General features: G+C 44.0%; 1 protein-coding gene across 1 annotated transcript in view; it reads right to left on the reverse strand.

Moving 5' to 3' along the window:
- PDIA5 (protein disulfide isomerase family A member 5) overlaps window positions 1-24,623 on the reverse strand; it is a 94,440-nt gene that overhangs the window by 64,517 nt on the left and 5,300 nt on the right. Inside the window, exons 3-6 of the mRNA XM_009640837.2 lie at window positions 23,469-23,556; window positions 7,998-8,081; window positions 7,291-7,336; window positions 1,032-1,124 (exon numbers count right to left, since the gene is read on the reverse strand). Coding sequence (XP_009639132.1) covers window positions 1,032-1,124; window positions 7,291-7,336; window positions 7,998-8,081; window positions 23,469-23,556 — 311 coding nt within the window. The remainder of the gene's footprint in view (window positions 1-1,031; window positions 1,125-7,290; window positions 7,337-7,997; window positions 8,082-23,468; window positions 23,557-24,623) is intronic.

Here is a 24,623-nt window from a genome sequence, read left to right on the forward strand (position 1 = left end):
TGAGATATGGAAGTTGCATGACTTGGTTTATTCTCACTGCAGAATCTCTGATTGGAAACTTTTTCTTCCCTGACCCATTCAAAAAGCCATATTCTAATTCAAAAAGTCAGACTCAATAATAAATAAGTTCAGTTTCCACACTATGAAACCTTGTCAGAGCTATGAAAAGCCATGAGAATAGATTTTTCAGTACCAGCATGATAGAGAAATCAGATGAAGTTTTCAAATTGAGTGCAACCCTTGGAAGGCTTCTAATAGAGTACAGAGGGCAAACATTAAAAATTAATCTTCCTACAAAAACTGAATGTCAAAATAACTGTTTCTAATATGAAAAATGAAAGCCAGAAAATTGAAAAGGCCCTTTACAAAGCACCAGCTAGAGTCCAATCAATTAAAGTTTTAAAAATCTATACACTAAAAAAGTAATACAAAAGACCAAAATTATTATATTAAGAGAGAAAATAACGGGTAGCTCTGCGGTGGCACTGGCTTTTTAAGGTAGTTTCGTCATATTTGCAGCTTTCTCACTTTACACCAAGAAGGACAGTTAATGTACAAGGTTAAAGCACTCAAGATACGGATCCTGGTCTTTTATGCTCCAGACTTCCTGAGATGACCTCAGGCACGTGAAGGAAGCCAAGGTTTAACAACAACCTGCAGCTGTAAGAGTTGCATTTTACCTCCTACTTGCATCCTGCAGTGACTGGATCTTGCAAGCTGCTACACTTTCCCAAGACAAATAGGTCTGTTCCACCACACCATCCACAATGTCTTGATACTTGCCATGTAGCTGGCAGAGTACTATCATGACCACATGTAAGGGAAAGGAAGGCGGGAAAGCAGAAGACTTTACTCTATAGTTATCACAATTCACAAACTTTGTCAAGTCACTTAGAAACAGTTTGGGTGCTTTAAACTTCCCCTCCAAAGAAAGGAAATAATGGTGCTTCATTAAGAGTTAATACAAACATACACATTCCCTTTGCCCCATATATTTATAAAACATATAGAACATCTACGAGCTAATGTACCTTTTCACTGTCAACATGCACAACATCTTTGGCTTCAGGATCCTCCTCCCACAGTGGAGCACCTTCTGGATCCTTGAGAAAGGCCACCATAGACTGTAATTAACAAGAAAAAAAGCTTTTAAAGCAAAATGAATGAAAACCATGAGACATCCAATCTCAAATCCATGTTGTCATGTGAACTCCATCCAATTAGTGCCTTTGCTTTTCTGCTCATATACTTCTCTGCTCTAACACAGATGAACACAAATATCCTATTGCAGAACCAAGTGATACACTGGTGCATACCTTCTTTGTAATTGATATCCCAACTTACCAGTTCCCATTTCCACTAAAAAACTGAGGAAAATTATGTGGAAGTAGACCAGCACACAGACAGGAGCATCAAGGATCCTTCAGAGAGCTCTTTCAATGGTACTAGATCTGGAATACTTCCACAGCTACTCCCTGGCTTAGCAGGAAAAATTTCTCTTTATAATAGAGGTCAGGTTCCCATGCCCTTCACCATATCTGAGTAACCTTTGAATCCAGTAGGACTAGTTAGAAGGCACACTGACACTCGCTGTGAGCAAAAGCAATGAACTCCAAGCTTAAAGATCAAACTGCTTATTTGGTCAAAGGAAGAATAATGCACCAACAGTTCCCTCTACGACCCATCTACCTAGAAACTGCACTCAATGGATTTTTAAGTAGGAGAGCAAGAAGCAAATATGATGAAAGAAGTGGGAAATACAAGACCCGATGTTTTGGCAGCTCCCATATTCAACAAGCTGGGTACACATGCATGCATACCTTGTAACTGCTTTACCCGACTGACACGCAACCAACAGTCTATTTCAGCAGACCACAGGTATTCTCTTTATCATAAGGAAATACTCTCTGATGGTTCTGATTTCAGCCTGAGCCTGAGAGAAACTCCAGCTCTCCAGAGTCAATGAGATGCTCTCCATGGATTCCAGCAGAGTTGCACTGCCCCCCATTTCCAGCTGTACATGGAAGCACAGGCTTGATCACTGTTATCCTCAGATGTCTGTGCTCTAGGAAGCATAATATTCGGTTTTCTATACTCATTCACCACTCAGACTGACCCCATTTCTTTCGCTGTGGCATTGCTTGTAGGTACATGTCCACACCCAGACAGGCACACCAGTAACATAGTGAGGTCCCTGAGGAGCTTCTTTCACTGTAAGAGTGAGTGGATGATGCTGCAACAACACTAAGCGAACTTACTTGGAGCTGGAGCAAAGAAAAGCTTCATTAAAGCCTTTTTCAGCCCATGGTATATTTTGCCAAAGCAGCTCACGACTGAAGAGCAGAGCTGACTATATACTAACACACACCATGAGCATCCATCTAAAAGCCAAGGTTTGTACTCCACCTTCTCAAGAACAGGTCAGCAGCACTCCTGGTAACACATGCTGCTGAAACAGTCTGACACTTTTGCCACCTCTCTGCCTTTGACAGGGCTGCTCTGGTACAACATCCCAACAGCTTATCAACAGACACTGGAGTTCAGCTCATTTTCCTGCATCTCAGTTGGTACTGCAAGGCTTGGGAGGATTCAGAGCTTACGGCAGGATCCGTTTATTGCATTTATGTTTCTGTCTACTTGCACAGCTAATATTGAAGAGATTTGTCTTATCACAAGAGGCAGCATGTATTAGTCACTAGACAGCAAGCAAAGCACTTAATGTACACAGTAAGAAGACCTAAGGGGTAGAGGTACTAGTATTGGGACCACAAACACTTCAAGGAGAAGAAATTTGTTTTAAAATGGCATTAGCAGAGAAAGGAGCTAGCTAGGAGAAAAAAAAAAAAAAAATCAAGTAATTTATAATGGAGTTACAATTGTAAAAAGCTCTAAAACTAGAGGTATTATAATCCCAAATGATGGCCTAAGACTTAATAATATAAGGGGAAAGGAGAGAAGAGGACAAAACAGGGGAGATGTTCTAGGTTTTGGAAAGCTACATCAAGTTCTGCTCACTCTCGGCCTGCACAGACCTCAACTATACACTGGAGGGGAAGAGAGAGGGGTCAACATTTTAAATGGCTAATGAGTGCGATTAACTCTGCTAGTTTCAAGAATTCCTGCATGCCAAGTTCAGTCATGTAGAAACAGATGTGGTTAGAGGATGGGGGATTAAAGAGATTTAATTCATCTAGCCTCTCCCTCTCAGCCAAGACAGGAAAAATTAAATATGTAATGTCTTCTGGCAGGAGCAGGCAGTACATTGCCTTGCACTCATTACTCCATGCGGTGAAGAGAACTCCCCGTGTGCCTTAAATAGGAAAGAACCCCCCCCAGACAAAGCACACCACTTTCTAATCACAGAAAAACAACGATCCCCAGGCTGCTGGGTTCAAGACCAAAGCAAGGTCCAAGCCACAGCAACTCCCCACACTGAAGCATCAGCTACACTCCTGTCCTGCCATGACATGGTCAGGACCCGCTTTGACCCCATGGCACCAACAGAGCCACGCTGGGCTGTAACCTGCTGCCCGAGCCCCTGTGAGAGCTCTGAACCTTAAACATCAATTCAGCAGAATAGAGGGCATGGCTTCATCCCGCCTATGCGGCTAAAAGCAAGCAAGTTTTGTCTGTACAATAGCTTGCTATCATATATGGACCTAGGTTTTAACCTCAAAAAAATATATATATACACAGAAACACATCCCTGTACTTTTCACTCCTTTGAAGTATAATGCAGTAGGGATGCTAATAAAGAGACTTCCCTTGATTTCACACACAACCGCTTAAAACAGCAAACTTGAAAAGGATTCCGAGTTTAGAGCAGGACCAATTTATTGGGTGAGTCTATTCCCTTTGCTAGTACTGAGCAGATTTGTACTTTAATGAGTTTTCTCCATTTCTCTCCCTATACTTTATCCTCCAGAAAAGGCTTCATCATATAATAAACAGCCTGGATACCAGCCCTATGGCACTATCGAGGATTAGGACATGGCGTGGCTAAAGCAACGTATGAACAGACGTACCAGTTAAGATCACAGACTGCTCTAAGCTTAGGTCTCCAACAGCAGCTGACTACAGATACTTGGGGAAAAACTATACTAGTACCATTCTTATATAGCATACACTGGTATAGGCTCTCAATTTCTGGCAGCAACTAATTAAGTTTCCGGACTCTGCACCAGCTACTGTATTTGGACGACCTCTGTGCTTGCGAGCTATCAAAAAATCTATCCTTTATGACTATCTATAACTGTTTTAAGACTTTTGAATTCTTGGCTTCCACAACACGTAGCTATGAGTTCCACAACTTTTTTTTTTTCTTTTAAACACTGCTATTAATTGTTTCAAATCAGCCTCCCCAAAATGCCACTGTTTGCACCCAAGTTTGGAGAAAAAACAGGTATTAATTTCCTTTTTCAAGCTACTTACAGTTATACAAATATTTATCATAATCTCCTCCATTTGTCCTTTTTTCCAAGCCCAAGAATCTTCACGTAACTATTCAAGCCATCTGTGCCTGTGCTTATCCTCACCGCCCTTCTGCAGTACTTCTACACCTTCCACTTGATGGTGCTACCAGAACCACATACAAGACACAAGATGAAGGAACCCAATGGACTCAGATGGTGCAATAACATTTCTTCTTCCATTCTCTGTTCCTTTGACTTTTAAACACTGTTAAGCACAGGGCCAACATTTTCAAGCCAACTGCTGTCCTGACTGGTAATTCAAACCCCATTACAACAGTCAGCATTACTCCAGCGTAGTTGGAGCTGTGTCCTTTCCTTCCCTCTCATGTTCATTACCCCGCAAGTTCCTACTTTGATGACAAGCCACTATGCATAGTGAGAAACTAAACCCTTCTGCAAGGAGCTGGAAATATTTTTTTAGACTTACTCCTAATAATTTTGCATCACTGAACTTTGTTATCTTGCAGTTCACCTCCCTTTATCAGATACCCCAAAGAACTCAGATCCTACACAGGTCTCCACAGCAGGAGGTTCTGTGAACACTGAGCTATCCTTTATTCCTCATTTTTCTAACAGTAAACCCGCAAGGGCATCTCTCCTAATTACATAAGGATTTAGTTACTTTAAGAAATGAAAAGCTTTTCTTAAAAACCCAAGTACACCATCAGCTGGATCAGCCATATCTATGAAATTGCCGGCTACTTCAGAAGAATCTTTTTACAGTTCTTCAGAGCAGTGTCCATCATTCTCCAAAATGTCATACATATATTAATATGTCTACTGGATGCCTGGAAAGAAGATCCAAGTTTTATTGCCACAAGCTTGCTGAATGATGTGAAACAAATCCTTTAATCTCCCTGTTCTTCAGCGTGTCCACCTGTCCGTAAAATGGGTATGATACTCTGTGTAATTGTGTTGCTCTGCTGCTCACTGTTTGTAATGTACTGGGAGACTCCTGACAAACACAGCTGAGAGAGAAAGAAAGGTCACTGCCTCAACAGAAGAAAACAGGGAGAAGTAGTGGTATAGAGGCAGAAATACAGAAAATATACAGGCAGCTGTGAGCAGCAGAACAAGTAAACACTCAGCTGAGTTACTTGACCACTGCCCAGCTTCGATGCACTGTCCAGCCTGTAAGTCATTAGCAGCTGGTTTCACAAGGGCAATTAAATTAAGAAAGACTAGAGCTCCTGTAGAGATGTAGCTTCAAAACCTCTCTTCCACCCACACTGGAATCTCACATCCCTGTCCACAGGATGCTGCTTCCTCCTCCCCAGCAGGCAGGGCAAGAGGGAAGGCGGAAATGCTCATCACAGAACAGCAACTGAAGGAATAAAAGATGTGGTTCCTGTTGTGCTATGATTGCCTCTCAGCCCAATGTTCCCTGGGGCTCTGCAGGCACTTTCCAGTTGATCCGATCTGTAAGGAAGAGTCACAGCACTAATTCCTGGTTGCAGCACTTCATGAATGGCAGGAAAGACACTCCATGCAGTGTTCAAACCACCCAAATTTAGGCAACTAGCAAGCCGCCCTTGCTAGGGAGTTAGTTCTCCACCCACGAAGAGGGAGAAAAACAAACAAACAAAAAAAATCTACCAGGTGGATTTGCTCACTGAGTATAGAAGGAGCCTCAAGGCACTTGCTGGCTAAGCTAGGTATCTAACATTGCCCTTCTTAGTGCCAGGCAAGTTTTCTGCTGCAGGAGATGGGAAGGTAGACAGTGCTACTCTCCCCACCTCAGGTGAATTCGGCGTGATGACCCCAAGTGCAGGCTGAATGGATGACTCAAGCCAGGGCACGCTTCCAAGACAGTGTCCGTCCCCATCAGCTACTCCACAACAACTCTGGCTGTAAAAGGAAGGTCCAGAGCGAGCATGCTTAGGAACGGCCACTCTGATGGACTCAGGTTCAAGTAGCATCTCACGTGGACTTTCCTCCAAATGCCTAAACAAGCTAGAAAGGGGAAGTGAATGCAACGTTGTCAGCCTGGGGGATGTCATCAAGCCTGCACAAGACCAATGATGGTGCAGAGCTGGGTTTGCTGGAAGAGGAAGATAAATGGGAACCAGGCATCAGAGCTGGACAGAAGTCATTTCTGGAAGCTGAGTCATCACAGAGCTTCAGCCTCACGTGAGGATGGATCCTCCCCATGCTTCACCAGGGCTTCAGAGAGGAAGGCTGCACACTTTCAGCTTGCTTACTGCACTTTTAGCCCACCATTTCCACAATCATCAAGATCTACACCTGTTTCACATTTCATGTCTTCTTCCTTCCATTGACCTCACAGAACATTGCTTTCTGTTGTTTTATGTCAAGGTTTGCAGGAGAAGAAGGAAGGTCATTTTATCCCTGCTGCACTCAGGGTACATCCATTGGAACTGTGGTTCCATAATCCGAAAAAAGATAAGGCTGCTCAGCTCTCTTCAAAGTTTATAAACACGCAACCTAAAAAACCTCAGAGAACTCCTTATCAAAATGCAGTATCAGCTAATACTTTTAGTTACACTGCCATTAATAGCACTTTATAATCAAAACAAGACAATCCCTATTTGTTACCAGCCTGCAAGTTAACTCATCATTTACATTACAGTTCAACATGGGTTCAGTCTTTTTAATACACAATTTTCCTGGATCTGTGGTTGGCAGACATGTACACACACAAAAACCTCTAGGTCATTCTGACAGCTGTTTATGAAGATTAACCCCCTCCCTTTCATGCCTTCAGCATAAAAAAGTACCAATACCTGTTTTTAATCCACAAATGTCTCCCCCATATCTAGCAAAACCAAAAGAATAATAATCAAATATTTAAATTTACCTTCAATGTGACCGCTCTGTTATATTCAGTATGAAATGCACCGTCCCTGTTGAACAAGGAGTGGGGAATAGTGTTAACTTGCAGTAATGTTGCTGGAAATCAGGCAGCTGCGGTGCAAAACAGGGTGTAAAGCAAACAGGTTTCTAGTAAATATTTTCCTCCCTAACACTTCAACAAGAATATTTACTAAGGCATGATCTTTGGAGATGGAGATGCAGCTGCTTGGTGTCTCTTACACTTAACAGTACTCCCACTCCTATTATTTCCAGGAAGAAAATCTCTTACTGTCTCACTACACTTGCCTTTCTCCACTTTGCTAACAAAGTATTATCTCAAGTCAGAAAAGCAAGCAGAGAGAGGTGAAGCGACTTGCCCAAGGCACATGCCAGAGGGCACATGACAGAGAAAGTAGGAGAGCTCAAATCTCAGGCATCAGCCCTGTGCATTGGGTAGTTTTAGTCCATTGGGCACCTCTCCCAGGCCCCGCTTGTGCTTTTAGTGTACTCTATTCAACACAGAATAAATTTATCTCAACTTCTGTCACAACACATGCTTGCATACTGAGGAAACAGCAATCAATTTCACAAGTCAAAGGATAAAAAAATAAGAAGTCTTCATGCTGCAGCAGTATGGAGCTGCAAGGAGAACAAATGATCCTAACAGGGGCATCAACAATTAGGAACTACAATTCCCAGCCCAGCACTCACTTATAATGGAGTAATTCCACTCCTTTCTCCTTTGAATTAGGATCTACTTTCATCTTCTTGCATAATTTTCGGCTTTCAGTATCACTGCAAAAAACACATATTGGAAGAAAAATGGTTACAAGAAAGGAAATCAAATGCATTCAGTTCTGAAAACTCATTGCTGTGCTGCTTCATCAGGAATTAGTTGCAACTAACAGTAATTTGGAAGCTGTTCAGCTAAGTTTGTGGGACAAGCGTTGTGGAAAGCTGCATTAGCCAATTTAATTTCTCTGTTTGCTTGATCAGGACACAGTGAACTGTGTTAAAACCACATTCCAAAGCCAGACCCTAATCAGTAGAAGAGCAGCCCCTTCTAGCATGTCTGAGTACCCCAGTAGACCTTCTGTTCATAGGATTAACATAAAATTTAGGAAGTCAGGTTTTCAAGATGACTGTGCTACTGTTAGGGCGGTGGTCAAAGAGTACAGTTTGTGAAAAGATTCAAAGAGAAAGAGGAGGTCTTTATATCTGGCCAAAGATAACTCAAAATCAAAAAGAAACATCTTCATGGTGTCTCCAATCCCAGATCACAACCTTAAAAAGGTCCTGCAGAAAACAAAAACCCATTCACATTTTGGAGCCCCAAGCCCAGCAACCCCATTCACTCTAAGTATGAGGGATGTCTCCTGGAGCCACACCTGGCAAGTGGAGGTAAAGACTATCTGCCACAGCTCCTGAAGAAGGAGGCATGTAGCAGCAGACCTGCTGGAGGTAGTTTTCAAACTGAACGAGAGTGAATTGCTTCCAGCATCAATTAGGCTGAGCTGAAAAGAGAAGGGGCATGGGAGAAAACTGCATATACATTTGTTTAAGCGGGCAAATAGAGGGCCTTCATGGCCTAACTACTGTCCTAAACAACGTAGAAGTGAAGCTACAGGATACTTCAAGCTGAAGTGAATATGAACTCAGTCAAAGACCTGGGAAAATGAGTGAAACAGTATAACTACAAAGAAAAGAGGATGATTCACATTGACAAGATTATTCTTTGCACTGACAAACAGCAAGATTAAAAAGCTTGGAAACTTGTTCCCAGCAGAGGACAACTTGTACCTTTTACGCAGATAAATCAATTTAGAAAATGAAAACACTGAAAACCCATCAAGTTTAAACTGATTAGAGACACTGAGATGCAAGGTTGCAAGAGTCCCACCAAATCTAAGTGCTGCTGCCAGCACTGGTGCTTTCTCCCAACACAACTCCAGCTGCCTTTCTGCTAATGTGAGGAACCACAAACAGTAAGTTGGCAGTGCGCTGCAGATGAGAGCACACCTTTGTGAAACCTGCCCAAATGCTTATGCAAACGAGGAGGGGGTGCTATGGACACATGCATCAAAATCATAGTATTATGCTGAAGACAGAAATGAGCATTTTAAGGAGCTAACAAAGCATGCAACCTAGCTCACCAGGAAGGAGCACCTGTAACCCCAATCATATAGAAGCATGTCTATCTTGTGAGTCTTGCTGAACTCACATCAGCTCTGCATTTTCAGATCACAGCCGAAGCTAGTCACTGTAATCCATAAATGCCTTCTTTGCTTCTCCAGGAGGCTGGAGATCCAAGGCCAAGACAACAGTTATTTTCCTGTTGTCTGCTGCATCTTTGCTCTCCCCAGATTGCAGTGGATGGTGGAGCTAAAATATGTCATCTGTTCATTGAATAACGTGAACATCTCTCCTTTTAACAAAACTAGATGGGCCAGAAACATCCTGTCTTCTCTCACCTGCAGTCCTCCAATGGTCCTATGGGCTAAACCTCAGCAACTCAAAGGGCAGGGAATCTAAGAAGGAGGCACCAGTTTCAGATCATCCTCCCATCTCACCCCAGACAGATCTAGAGGCACGGAGAAGCCCTTGTAGCCCGGCTAGAGCTGACTGCCAAATATTTAACTAAAGTCAGCCCACACCACAGTCAACATTTGTAAATGCTCTTCTAGACACTCCCAAATGTTGCCAGGTTACACATATATTTGTGGCCATCTCAGCCTTGCCAAGACAAATGTTATGTGGTTGATGTGAACATGTGTAATGCTGAAACCTATCTCCAGCAACAGGGTTTGTACAGGCAATTGCTCTGGCATCAGTCGAGGACCAAAATGGGTATCAAGGCAATTCTGTTGCCAGTTCTGCCACCCATTTGGTGGAACATCAAACCATGTGGGGAAAAAAAAAAGTGTAATTTTTCGTCATGTGTCATTTAGAGATCTGGATACTCATCTTAGAAAAGGTTCTGCAAGGTTTATAATCGCAAAAGGCTACAAAACATTACTACCAAGATGTACCTGTGAGCAAGAGCTAGCATCTCCTACCACTCCAACTCCTACTGATTAATTTTCTGTTTACATGAGTTTCTATTAAAAAAAATATATATAGGTAAGAACAGCTGTTTCATTGAAAGGAAACAGGATCTAAGCCTTCCCTGCTTTCAGGATTGTTCCATTCATAGAGATTCACGTAGCTGCTTGAATGCACATCCATTATCACAGGAAAGAAAGCAGAAGTTTGCTCCAGTATGTCTCTTACCATTTAGCAGGCAGATTCTCTGCACCACTGCATTGGGAGTTTATTCTGTTTATACAAGCTATCTGCACTGATGCAAGGGATGGAAGAGGAGCAAATTCCCAGAATAAGAAGCATCTAAATATATATCAGTAATTTTTTCATGCATCAGTGCAGATTTTTGCACATGCCAGACCCACCAACTCAGATGCTATACTAATGATTCTTTGGAAAAAGCAGAAAAGGAGATGTACAGCAATGGCAGAGATGGACCCGTTCTGCTTTTCCTTCTGCTTTCACTTACAGCCAGACAAAAATAACCTGCAAAGAGCAACCTGCTCTGATATCACTTGGTAATGACCATTATCCTTAATAAGAGTAAATATCAACACAGATGCAGTCTCTGCTCTGAGATTTGTCTCTTGGATCTCAGCCAACAGCCTCTCTCTGAAGACGAGCTCCTCAGCTCTCACATGGGAGAGGGTAATTAGGACTCCAGTTCTTACAATTTAATTATACCACTTGAAGAGGCAGTGTAAAAGTTTGTTATAAAGACAAGAAGAAAAAAGGGGGGGGAAAAAAAAGAAGAAACAATAAAAAATGAAAACCTAAAAAGCCAGAAACCACCTCCAAAATCAGCACTCTACCACCCAGGCCAAGACACTCCAGACAAGGCACCAGCCTCAGGAAATACTGGTTTGGGGATGAGGTCAGTAATGTGTCCCCAGCAGCCATCCTTGGCTGCCTCCTGCCATCTCTGTCCAGAGCAGTTCGAACCCTCACAGGTCCCTGTTGTGCTGCTGCTGGAGGGACCCCTGCTTTGCCTGAGGGCTGTCCTACAAATCATCCAGCTTTATCTCCATTGAAAATCACCCAAAACATCAACCTATTTGCAATACCGCACAGGACCAAGCCAGCAGCTGTCTATGTGGTAATAAGGTCAAACCTTAAGTGGCACAATGCATGGCTTCCTTCCACTCCCAGACACGTTCCCCATGCTCCCCTTTCCCACCAAAATCAAACTGGGGCTCCAAAACACTCCTTTGCTGCGGAAGTGAAGACATATGGCAGCTTGTTAAAAGGAATGGTAAAATGAAAGATCCAAACTGACCTAAGTAAGCAAGAAGTCTAAGTAACAGCAAAGACAGCATGCATCGTGGGAACGCTTCACCCCTTTCCATTCGCATCCCCATCTCCTCTACTGGGAAACACTTCTGTCATTTGGGGTTATGATGGAGCTGGCAGGAAGCCCGACTGGAGCGCTCCCTGTAAACCTCTGGGGTCCCTTGTCAGCGTTAGCATGCATGAATAATCGCTTTGCACAGGCAGCCAGCTGTTACCAGGGCAGGAGGAGGATGAGGGGCTTGCGAAGGAGATCTGACCTCCTTTGGCTCAACACCAGCAAAGCCAGCACTTGAAGGGGACATGCCACAGGCGCTCCCCAGGAGCAGCGCAGGATGTTCTGCCTGTGCAGGGCTGCCTGCAGGCCGGGGAGCTCATGGTCATAAGGATGGAGAAGCAGTGACAGATACTGATGGCAGTCCCCAGTGGCAGGAGCAACCCAGAGAAAGGCTTTTGCAGCAGTGTGCCAAGGCAATTCGGAGAGAGAAAGAACGGAGGACAAAGCTAGACAGGAGGAACATGAAATAAGATCCAGGAGTTCAGCTGCAGTAAGTCCACACCAGATTCTAAAAACAAAACAAGCCCAAGCTGGATGGATCCTGACTAAGAAACAGTGCACGAAGGTGGCAGTGCAAAACACCCTCCTTGGGGCAAATTCAAATACTGTCCTGGCGGGTCTTGTAGGTAGCAGGGTAAGACCAAACATACTCAGCACCATCCTCTCTCACAAGCACAAATAAGATCTTCTGCAGCTCTCTAATTATTTCCCTTATCATGTAATGCTGCCCATCGGCTTCTTGTCAAGAAGGGAAAACAGCCCTACAACCACATCAGCCTCTAGGGAGGAAGGATCTGGAATGATTGCCAAATTCCCTCTCAGGAAATGAAAAAAATACCATCCAAAAAAAGTTCATGTCTTCATTTGCCAATGCAATAGCAGCATGTGCATGTGCTGTGTGGCTACACCACTTCAGTCCACAGTGCTGGCATCTACTGACACTTTGCAACACAGACTGGATCCAGCCTTCTTTTTCACCCATACCTTACAGAGTTTCCAGGCACAAGAGAATTAATACAAAAAACCTGACAACACCAATTTAAGTAACCAGGTCAGTAAATCTGCCTGCATAAAAACCCTCTCATGCCTCTATCAGCATATCATGTAATCACATGTGAACCACAGACCTCACAATCTGTAAATAGAATCACAGAATCATGGAATCGTTTAGGTTGGAAAAGACCTTTAAGATCATCAAGTTCAACCGTTAACCTAACCCTGCCTCCCACCACTACCATGTCCCTAAGCATCACATCTTCATGTCTATTGAAATACCTCCAGGGACGGGGACTCCACCCTGTTCCAGTGCTTGATAACCCTTTCAGTGAAGAAATTTTTCCCAATATCCAATCTAAACCAAATATCAAAGTACTTGTGCTGTTAAAACAACAACTTATACAACAGAGAAAATAAGACGACTTACTATTCTATGAACAAAATAAATTTCATCTCTTCTATCTGTACCTCTCTCCATCTGAAATGGGGCTCAACAATCCGCGGAAGTGATGCTTCAGCAGTCCCATCTATCACAGGTTGCACCTGTAGACCCCAACACAATGGAGGCTCCATTTTATCAGAGGTTGTACGGACAAACACTATCTCTTCCAGCTGTTGGGACAGTGACAAGACTGAGCAGGTAAGAAAGAGGAACAGGCTCTGAGAGCAGGGCGATATGGCAGAGCAGAAACAGGGCTGCCTACAAAGCAAGCCCCCCAACACTGGAAAAAGCTTTGGAAGGTACCAAAGTTGTTATCTTGTTACCAGCACACTCATTATTGTCTCTGTTGTTTAATTGCTTGCATTCTTTTACGTTATGGTGAAAACCATCGTACAGAGAACTCTAGTCATAACTTCAGGGAAGTGCAACTTCAATTTCAGACCAGCCCTCAGAAGTGAATTATCCAACAGGGTTTCCCAGCCCAACGCACAGCCTTTGCAATGTCCTCTGGCTATCTTCCATAGAATACCCTCTCCAGACAACAGACTGATGAACATCCTGAGAAAGCATGGAATTGAGATCCTGCCAAACAACTAATTGAGCTTGTGACCCAAAAAAGCAGCAAAAGGGGCATCAACAACAGAAATTTCCTCAAGCCACCTAAAAATAAAAACCACATTTGCACTTGCAAACCTCATCTGAAAGAAAAAGTCATTAACAGTCAGTTGTAGTTAGATGTGCTCCTAGGAGGTTTCAAAATCAAAAATGCAATTCATCAGCCATTGTTGGGGGCAATAAGGGATTCTGACTATGCTCCTTGCAGCTGCCAATCCCACCCTCCAACAAGGGCTGTGTGATCCATTTACACTACAGCATTTTGTGTGCTTTGCTGACCGAACAAAAACGGGCTGACCCCTGCAAAACTCTCCTCCTCTCAGACTGCGGGCATTGCCTCCCCATCATCCTCACTCCTCCTCCCCAGCCCGGGGCGGCAGCTGCCATGACTACCGCATAAAAACCCTCTCATGCCTCTATCAGCATATCATGTAATCACATGTGAACCACAGACCTCACAATCTGTAAATAGAATCACAGAATCATGGAATCGTTTAGGTTGGAAAAGACCTTTAAGATCATCAAGTTCAACCGTTAACCTAACCCTGCCTCCCACCACTACCATGTCCCTAAGCATCACATCTTCATGTCTATTGAAATACCTCCAGGGACGGGGACTCCACCCTGTTCCAGTGCTTGATAACCCTTTCAGTGAAGAAATTTTTCCCAATATCCAATCTAAACCAAATATCAAAGTACTTGTGCTGTTAAAACAACAACTTATACAACAGAGAAAATAAGACGACTTACTATTCTATGAACAAAATAAATTTCATCTCTTCTATCTGTACCTCTCTCCATCTGAAATGGGGCTCAACAATCCGCGGAAGTGATGCTTCAGCAGTCCCATCTATCACAGGTTGCACCTGTAGACCCCAACACAATGGAGGCTCCATTTTATCAGAGGTTGTACGGACAAACACTATCTCTTCCAGCTGTTGGGACAGTGACAAGACTGAGCAGGTAAGAAAGAGGAACAGGCTCTGAGAGCAGGGCGATATGGCAGAGCAGAAACAGGGCTGCCTACAAAGCAAGCCCCCCAACACTGGAAAAAGCTTTGGAAGGTACCAAAGTTGTTATCTTGTTACCAGCACACTCATTATTGTCTCTGTTGTTTAATTGCTTGCATTCTTTTACGTTATGGTGAAAACCATCGTACAGAGAACTCTAGTCATAACTTCAGGGAAGTGCAACTTCAATTTCAGACCAGCCCTCAGAAGTGAATTATCCAACAGGGTTTCCCAGCCCAACGCACAGCCTTTGCAATGTCCTCTGGCTATCTTCCATAGAATACCCTCTCCAGACAACAGACTGATGAACATCCTGAGAAAGCATGGAATTGAGATCCTGCCAAACAACTAATTGAGCTTGTGACCCAAAAAAGCAGCAAAAGGGGCATCAACAACAGAAATTTCCTCAAGCCACCTAAAAATAAAAACCACATTTGCACTTGCAAACCTCATCTGAAAGAAAAAGTCATTAACAGTCAGTTGTAGTTAGATGTGCTCCTAGGAGGTTTCAAAATCAAAAATGCAATTCATCAGCCATTGTTGGGGGCAATAAGGGATTCTGACTATGCTCCTTGCAGCTGCCAATCCCACCCTCCAACAAGGGCTGTGTGATCCATTTACACTACAGCATTTTGTGTGCTTTGCTGACCGAACAAAAACGGGCTGACCCCTGCAAAACTCTCCTCCTCTCAGACTGCGGGCATTGCCTCCCCATCATCCTCACTCCTCCTCCCCAGCCCGGGGCGGCAGCTGCCATGACTACTGCTGCTGATGGCATGTCACATTTGTAAGGCTCCTCATATCTCTCTAATGATCCCAGACCCTTCTGTATCACTCTCTTGAGACAGATCTGAAATCAGAGAAGAAAAAAAAAATTTTTTTTTAAAAATCTCTTCTCAAACCATCAGCCTAGCTTGCAAGAGCACTTCTCCAAAGAGCTGTACTAAGCAGCCGCCGCATGGTAATGGCTTACATCTACTCGAACAGAAAGCCCATATGCAGTGCTCAGTGCAGACAGGCACTTTGATACTATGCTCCTGAGTGGGGTTCAAGAACCTGCAGACACCAAAATAGGAACAGGACCCAGGAGACATGGACGCAGAAATAATCAGCACAGGACACTTAAAACACAGGATTTGTCTTTGAAAACAAAGCAACATTTTGCCACCGTTCTAGGTTCCTGATGGAAACCATCTTATAAAAGAAGTAACAATAGCAACAGGTTTCCATAGCACAGAACAAATGAGCCACTCAAACAATGCAGCAGACGAAAAGCTTGAATCTTTAAGAGCTGGGGAAGCATGAAAACCAAAACCAGAAAACACACTGCTGGAAAGAATTAAAGATTAGGATTAGCAGACTGACAGAACAGAGTCTCATCCGAATTTAGGGCCTGATTTTCCCACCCTAGAATGCAGCAAAAAGCCTCCCTGTGACCCACAAGGCGATCACAGCCTTCTGCTCCAAACACTCCCCTGGAACGTGCCAGGAATGCAAACAGAATAATCCTGCAAGCAGAATAATCCATGTGCTGCAGAGACCCAGCACCACTCGTCACCCAATACAAATGAATCCCTGTGCCCATTAGTCAATTAGAGAGGCCAGGAATCTATAGGAATGAGATTAAAAATAAGTATTTTCCAAAAATTAAAACCCATGAGATTAATTCTCACGGCGAGCACGAGTGAGCCAAAGAGCAGAAAGGAACCCAACACAAAAAGGTAACAGGTATTGTCAAGCAAAAACAATTAAGGGAAGAAATTATAAGCTCCAGCCTTGCAGAAAGTCAAGATGTTATAATGAACAGTACTTTCCATGGAAATATAAATTAGTAAGAGGCACTTTGCAGCCCACATACCTGCACAGAAGTCAGGTGAACACATTCACAGGAGCTACCAAAGGAACTTCTAGAAACGCTGAACACTCAAACTCTCCTTGCAAAGCAGCAGCTTTCCTCATCAGACTCATCCAGCCCTCCTCTAACTCACACAACCTGGTACAGGGGAACGCTGTCCTGTCCTGGGACACGAGAAGACCACCACTCTGTCTTTGAGTTCACACCAAGATCCCCACGAAGGCAGGTTTTGAAGGTGTCACCCACAGGCACACAGATGCTGCAGCACATGGTACTGTTCCCTTGGCACCCATTTTATGACCTTCAGCTACATTATGGGCTTGCAGAGGATGCTAGAGGATGTTTTAATTAAAAGTATTGAATGCAGGAAAATGCAGGTAACTTCACATTAAAGCTCACTTACTCTTCATTTCAGTCTGAAAAGCAGCAATGGTGAAGATTCACAGTTAATGAGCAGTTCTAGGCAAAACTCATCGAATACACACGGTTAGGATGAAACTGAGACATGAGCCCAGGCTCATACACCCAAGCACTACAGTGGATTTTAGTTAAACACCTTACATTTCTGAATTAATGCAATACACCAGATTAAATGGGTTTATGTTAGAAACTGAGAGCTTAAAAAAAGGAATATTTTCAGACTGGCATAGTGTTTCCTGCATGGACACTCTTACAGGAAAATAAAAGGGCTTTAATGTGAATTAGCATTAACCACGCAGACAGGTAATGATAGAGACAGGAGGAAGGCATTGAAAATCTATGCTGCAAACGCACAGTTTGCCCATATAAATCGCATCCACACAAGGACCACCTTGTGAGTATAACTACACTTGCAAAGCGTTCCTGATGAACACCCGGCTTATCTCCCCTGGCCCAGCTGCAAACAGAGCCCCCAGGCTGGCACCTAGCATTACCGGCTACCCACCCAAGCTGCTGCTGCCCCTCGCCTTCAAGGCAACTGTAGAAAAAGGCAGAAATTCCAGACACTGCAAATCTTCTTGGATGGAAGGGATCGCATCAGTGCAAGAGTGGCACTCCTTTCTTCTTCCTTTTTTTCCCTCTCTCCATTAGATCTGGTCGTTTTTATTTGCAATTTCAAAGCTTTCATCAGCTTTAAAATTCAACTACAAGGCAGGAAGATGAGTAGACTTAGTCTCTTAAATAAATCCTACTTCTGAATTGCTTTATAGGAGTGAAGGTAAAAACTAAAGAGCAAAATGACGCTTAATGTCATCTGTACCTTACTTCTGAAATTCCTCCCTGCTATTTCAAGGGATTAAACAAATTCATTTATGATTGTGTGTATGGGTAAAGCCTTTCTGTACCAAAGCTTTAGGGAATAAGAAATTTGGGATGGAAGTTTTCATCCAAAACACAGATAAACACAGAAATGGGGGGAAATCCCAGAAAAGACAACTACTCATTAGATTTTACTCTCTCCTGAACCAGCACATATTTAGATGCATAGCCTTGAAAGGGCTGCTTTATCAGCCAAATTATGGTCTTAGCCTTTATGCTAACAATTGCATCAATAACAAGTAATTATTGGGGATGAGGACTACAAGAACAATGCACAGGACACACGAAAGGGACTACAAGAACGACACACAAAAGCAGAAAAAGTGGGATTAAAACCAACCAAAAATTAGTCAGACATTTTAACCAGATGGCATTTCCTCTTCCTGGCAGTCTGATGTGCTAAAGCCAAGCACACATGCTATTACAGCAGATGGAAATCACACAGCTCTGTTTATGTTTGGGACCCACAGTAAAGGGAGCCATGCAAGTCTGAGCAAGGAATAATCACCCAGAGCCAAAGAAATGGGTGCTTTTTTGAAAATACCAGTCCACAGCTGGGCAGGAGTTATAGTCCATAAAAAAATCCGAGACAATTCAGTAACAGGAAAACCCAGGAATGTCCACTAAATCACATCCAGGATGGAAAGAGCTAGTTTCAACCTCTTTTGCCTCCTCCTCCAAACTGCACCCGACCACAATGCATTTTATAACCTCCCAAACACATTTTCTTCTCTTCAGCGAAGCCATTTTACTTTCTTTCCCCTTCCACTTCACCCAAGCTAGTTACACTCTTCCAAGTAACGTCAGTCCTTGGCCACCCCGTGATCTATCACAAAACCTACTCAAGAAGGCTAGAGGATAATTTTGTATTGATTGCTCTTTAAAAACAGTCCTCAGGGCATCACAAACTGGGACTGGAGTTTTGTCTGCTTTAAAGACAAGCAACAAACATTTCGCCTTTCACTCATGCAGTAATTTCACCTTATTGTGCTCCCAGGCACATCACTTTGTACGGTTTACTTGCCACCATAAGGACTTGCCAAGAGTTTCCATGGGGGACCGTGGGACGCAGAGGCTCCGCAGCACAGGCACAGACCATCCGCCCTCCGGCACAGCACACACCAGCTCAACCTGCTGTTACAGCAAGCAGTGTCCCAACTCCAAGATCGCACAAAAGGGCAAGACACTTCCTTTTTTGCAGACATCTTCCATTTTCAAAATTTCTATCAGCCTCCTACTAAAAATAATTCAATAATAGTCCTCTGCTTGCTCACACCCCCATCCCAACAGCATCTGAATGCATTAAATGAAGAGCGCTCATTTGTGCTGCTGCAGCATTTTTCCTTTCGAAGTTCTCCAATCTCTTTATAAACATTGACTAATGAATCAGGCAATATTTACGCAGTTGCCTGGAAAACATACACCTTTTTTAACAGCACAGAGTAACAAGTGAATCATTCAGTGAGCCAGGAACAGAAGCTGGGGCTCTCAGCTCCTATTAACGTGGCATCTCCCCGAACGCAAGACTCAAAATACTTGCTCATAAGGTGACTGATCCATTTTTCTGGGACATTCTGCAGATTTACCAACCTGCACCCACAACATCGTGCTCTATCCCTGCTACCAGTTAGCCTCAACTCGGAAATGAAGCACCAGGTACTACAGGGAGGAAAGCAATAAATAACAGGTAGCAGAGAGCGCTCTGTTCAAACCGACAGCGACAGAAAGTAGCCATCACACAGAAGACTGCATTTTACCAGGTATTATTAATTCAATACTCTGTCCTCTCTCACACCACCATTCATTCAACATCAAATGCCTCAGCAAAGGCTTCCTAATTAAAACATGGAAAGGCTAGAATAAAATGTATTTTCACCGCATCGTTTGTGGGTCTTTTATTCACAAATGAAAGAGCTTCATGTTTAATTGTGTACAGAGCCACATATGCTATCGCAGCACACAGGAGCAAACAGTGACCATTTCAATGCTGAAGCAAGTCTCATGCTGCCCCTTCATCCCTAGCAGGGGGCATCTACCTGCCTGCGCAAAGCAACCGAAATCTCCCGTGAACGAGGGCCTTATCTGCAATACTGCACGCAGAGGCGTCCCTGGGTGCATTGGGCTCGGCAGGGCCCCGCTCCAGTGTGGCATTTCAGGCAAGCCAGCCTAACCGCACAGGGAAGGCAGGTACCTGGCACTTCCCAGCCTTGCATCCCCCAAACCTCTGCACTGGGGACCTCCGCTATCCTGCCACAAAGTGACAAACTGAAGTGGCAACCTCTTCTATTCCACGCTAACAGTCTCAGCAAGAACCCAAGTATTTCCCCACATTATGCTGAAAAACTAACCTCCCCGGTCTCCCTGAGACTACTCAACCTGGAACGGAAAGCTCAAGCCTAACCTCTGCCTTGTACCACAGACCTAACAAAAGCGGAGGCCAAGGAGCGCGGTTTCCATGCAAACCAGCAATTCAGGCAGCCCGCCTCCAGCCACAAACCTGCGCTGTATGAAATACCGAATGTACTGCCGAGACTTAGCGATCCATAATGATTTCCATCAGTGGAGCAATGTGCTTGCTTTCTCCTGAAAATGAGGGGAAGAACGGGAATGACAAGAAACAAAAAAACCACCGCTGATAAAGAAAAATAAAAGAAGACGACTGCTGCCATCGCCACAGGGAAGCAGACACACAAACCACAACTCTGCATGTACGCCAGCCTTGCCAATGCTTGGATCTGAAGGCAAAGAAGTCCGCTACAGTGGAATGTGAAGAGCAAAGCCAAAATTCTGTGCTAAACATTGCTGCCAAACAAGCCATTTCTTGTCAATATTTGTAAAACAAATTGAGCCTGCGCCGTAAATATCCCTGCATCTGTGTGCTGTTTGTTTCGGCATGAAGACTTGCAAATAAGCTTTGCAGCATACTTGCAGTGGGAGAATGGTTTGAGAAGCTCCACAGGACTTGGCTGCTTGGGCCCTTTGTGACCGGGAACAGGCAGCACTACTGCAGCTTCTCTCCTGGCATCACTGCAATGAGGTGAGCTGCAGTTTGCAGCCTCCTGTATACGCACCAAAAAAGAAAAAAAAAAAGCAAAGGAAAAAAACTCTTTCAAGGAAAAAAAAAAAAATATTTAGAAGTTACCTCAACACCGTGAGATTGATTTTAGAATGCTTTCAAGGTTTAACAAGCAAATCAAGCACAGAAGTTGGTTCATGCTCAAACCATTTGGGTTTTTGTATGCATCAAGACCTCCTTTGCCACAAGCCAGTCTTCCAGTTCACCTTGCCCCACAAGAAAAGTTCACAAATTCTGTTATGACATCCCTCTGCAGAAGGGAGTGACAGAAGAGACATCTCTGACAAATACCCAGCTACAGCTAGACAGATCATCTATTTTTTCCAGGTTCTCCCCAAACAAGTGATCTGAAAGGAAGCACTGCTCAACCCTCGGAGAGAGAATTACAGCTATTGCCATGTTACAGCACCCTGTCCGCAGCCTGTCACTTGGCAAGTGGCAATCTAACTGTGCTATTACTGGCATGAAAGCAAATTTTGGGAACCTACGGATCTATTCCCAGGTCTCCCAACCTCTTACAGCATGACCTTCACCAGCCTGCTTCGCTCTCTGGGAATAACTCACCTTTCATTACAAATAGGAAGCTTAACTTTAATATTTATTTCCCCAGCACAGTCAGAGGCAAGGTGCTGCAAGTACCCAGCTTCCTATGAAATGTATTAAAGCACTATCTGGAGGAGACTTTAAAATACATTTCTTGCAAGAAACTTCCATAACAAAGTTTAGTTTAGATGACAACATTTGGAAAGGGAGCACATATTAGGATTTGACAAATTGAAGTTTATTTTACAACAAAACCAAACAACACATTCCCATCACCATCACTTGCAAACTCAGGAGCAGAGACTGATCGTTGAACTAAGTGACAAAACTTCCCTAGATTTCAAACTGAAGTCCTAAACACTGAATCTTCCCTTCCCCAATCCAGAACTAAAAATAAATCCTGGAAATGGTTATTGCTTAGTTGTATTATAGCAGTATTTTGAAGGGCCAGATGAACAGCCTCATCATTCCAGCAGTTGTACACATGTGCCACGTGCACACACACAGAGGAAGCAGTAAGTGCCCCAACACAGAGCCAGCCTAAACCGAAACAGAAGACACAAAAAAGTAGTGACCTCTCCACAGTCGCAAAAGGGACCTATTAGAAACTAAAGCCAAGAAGCTGGCCCAGTATCCTATTTGCTAGCCATCATTACTGACAACCAAAAACTGTTTACCAGTGCTTTTGTTACAAAAGGAGACTGGATTTCAGAGGTATGCCAGATCTCCATGCAATGTTCTCCTCATCGGGGTCAATACAATTTTATTTGCTGCCTTTTCAGCAGGTGGGAGGTGGCACAGGCTTCACTGACCTCCGAGGTCACTTTCTGCCAGCAGATGACTTGGAACATTGTTCCCATCAGTTGGGCAGAGATGAAAGTGTCTGTGCATTTGGACAAGCCCGGCAGAATGCAAACAGAAGGGAGGAGCAGAGGACTCCACGGGAGAGACACCTGCCTGGTGGCAGGGGGAGAGCAAGACAGGTTAACCAACAACAGAAGCATGTTAACTTCGATTTAGCAATGACTTATTCTGGGTCACTGCTTGATGGATGGAGGTTGGTTTCAAAAGTGTAATTTTAAGGGAGCCACACAATTATCAGAGCTGACATATCTGCGCACAGTGTGCAGTTTGTTCATACCATGGCAATCCACCCAAACACACAGGTAGGCAGCGAGCTGTTCCTCTGCAGCGCAGGAAGGAGAATTTGCCACCTGTAGGCAGAGCTCTCAAAGCTGCAGAGGCAGAGAGGCACTACGATACACAAGCTAAAACCACAGGCAACATGTTATTCAGCAGAACCACAGTGGAGGCTTTTGCATCTGCAAACCAGAAAGTACACACCTGTTTGTTCCTCCCCACACAAGCAACCACTTAGAAAAACAAGTCCCTGCCTTCACATTAAAAATTGCCATGAACCTATACAAACACAGAGGAAGTTCTTTAAAAGAAAGCACATTTTATTGAGAAACACAAATGGGTGGATGCCTCAAAACCAAGCGAACAGCCCTACTGCTCGTGCAACATTTGCTGTTGGAGCAGAATGGCCTTGCCGTCCAGCTGGGGCACAACATGTGGGATTCTTCCCCCCCCAGCCTGTGGGAAAGCCGGAGCAGTCAGAGTTTCCATGCTACGTGTCCCTCATGAAAGGCAATGCTAGCTGGGATCTCCAGCTTCAGACTGAAAAACATGCTGTCAGAGGAGAAGCGACAATAGCCATAAGGAAAAAATGATTCCCCACTACTGGTCCAAAGGAAGAGAGGATGGTAGAGATGTAGGCTCCCTGCAGCTATGAAGAAACTGCACAGAATTACGCAGGTTCAGTTACAGGCAAAATGTTTCAGAGCCATCAAAAAAGCTAAGTCAGCAATAAAAGCCAAAAGGGGAGAGGAAAATAAAGAAGAACAGCATGACACATACCCGCAGTCTATCCAGCTTATAGTACCTCGTCCTTTCACCTCCTGGGCCACGCTGGACAGTAACCTGAGCGAGCTTTCCGCAGCAGCAGCTGGAAAACAAAACAAAATAATAATAAAAATAAATCAACAGCAGCATTATTACTCCACACAGAAAAACACAATGGTGCATTCTTTTGTTCTGAAGCACTGGAAGAACATTTTGCCTAATTTGAAGAAACCAGTACGAGAGGGATCAGCAAAATCTTCTGTAAAGTAGAAGGAATGTTGGCTGCAGCTGATGTTCAGTGTCTCCTTCCCTCCACCCCCCTCAAACAACATGCTGAAAATTCATACCTCCAGGCACACTCCCCAACCTACATTTATGGAGCTATACCATGTCCTCTCCTGCAAACCAGCTTCCATCCCCACACTGCCTTTCTCCTGTGGCTGGGCATTAACCAGTCTGTACCACTGCCTGCTAATTAGAAGAGCTTCATTTAGGACCCTCATCAGCTGTAAAGGGCAAGTCATTCAGCATCTCTGCCTGCCTCAATTCTATCCCTCTCATACACAGAAAATAACACTTTCTCATAATAACTCTTGGAAATACCCAAACTAACAGTCGCAAGGAGCTCAAAACTATTAGCACCCAGAAAAGGCCCTTCCAAGAACTGGCTATATTATAAATACCCAACAGAGATTTTTAGAATCATAGAATCACTTTGGTTGGAAAAGACCTTTAAGATCATCGACTCCAACCTTTAACCTAACCCTGCCATCTCACCACTAAACCATGTCCCTAAGCACCTCATCTATCCTTCTTTTAAATACCTCCAGGGAGGAGGACTCGACCACCTCCTTGGGCAGCCCATTCCAGAGCCTGACAACCATTTCAGTGAAGAAGTTTTTCCTAATGTGTAGCCTAAACCTGCCCTGGCGCAGCTTCAAACCATTCCCTCTCATCCTATCATCTGTTACCACGGAGAAGAGGCCGACCCCCACCTCACTACAGCCTCCTTTCAGGTAGTTGTAGAGGGCGATCAGGTCTCCCCTCAGCCTCCTCTTCTCCAGACTAAATAACCCCAGTTCCCTCAGCTGCTCCTTGTATGACTTGTGCTCCAGATCCCTCATCAGCTTGGTAGCTCTCCTCTGGACATGTTCCAGCAACGCAACATCT

Source organism: Egretta garzetta, unplaced genomic scaffold, assembly GCF_000687185.1.
Source record: "Egretta garzetta isolate BGI_Z169 unplaced genomic scaffold, ASM68718v1 scaffold326, whole genome shotgun sequence".
In the NCBI taxonomy this organism is placed as follows: Eukaryota; Metazoa; Chordata; class Aves; order Pelecaniformes; family Ardeidae; genus Egretta; species Egretta garzetta.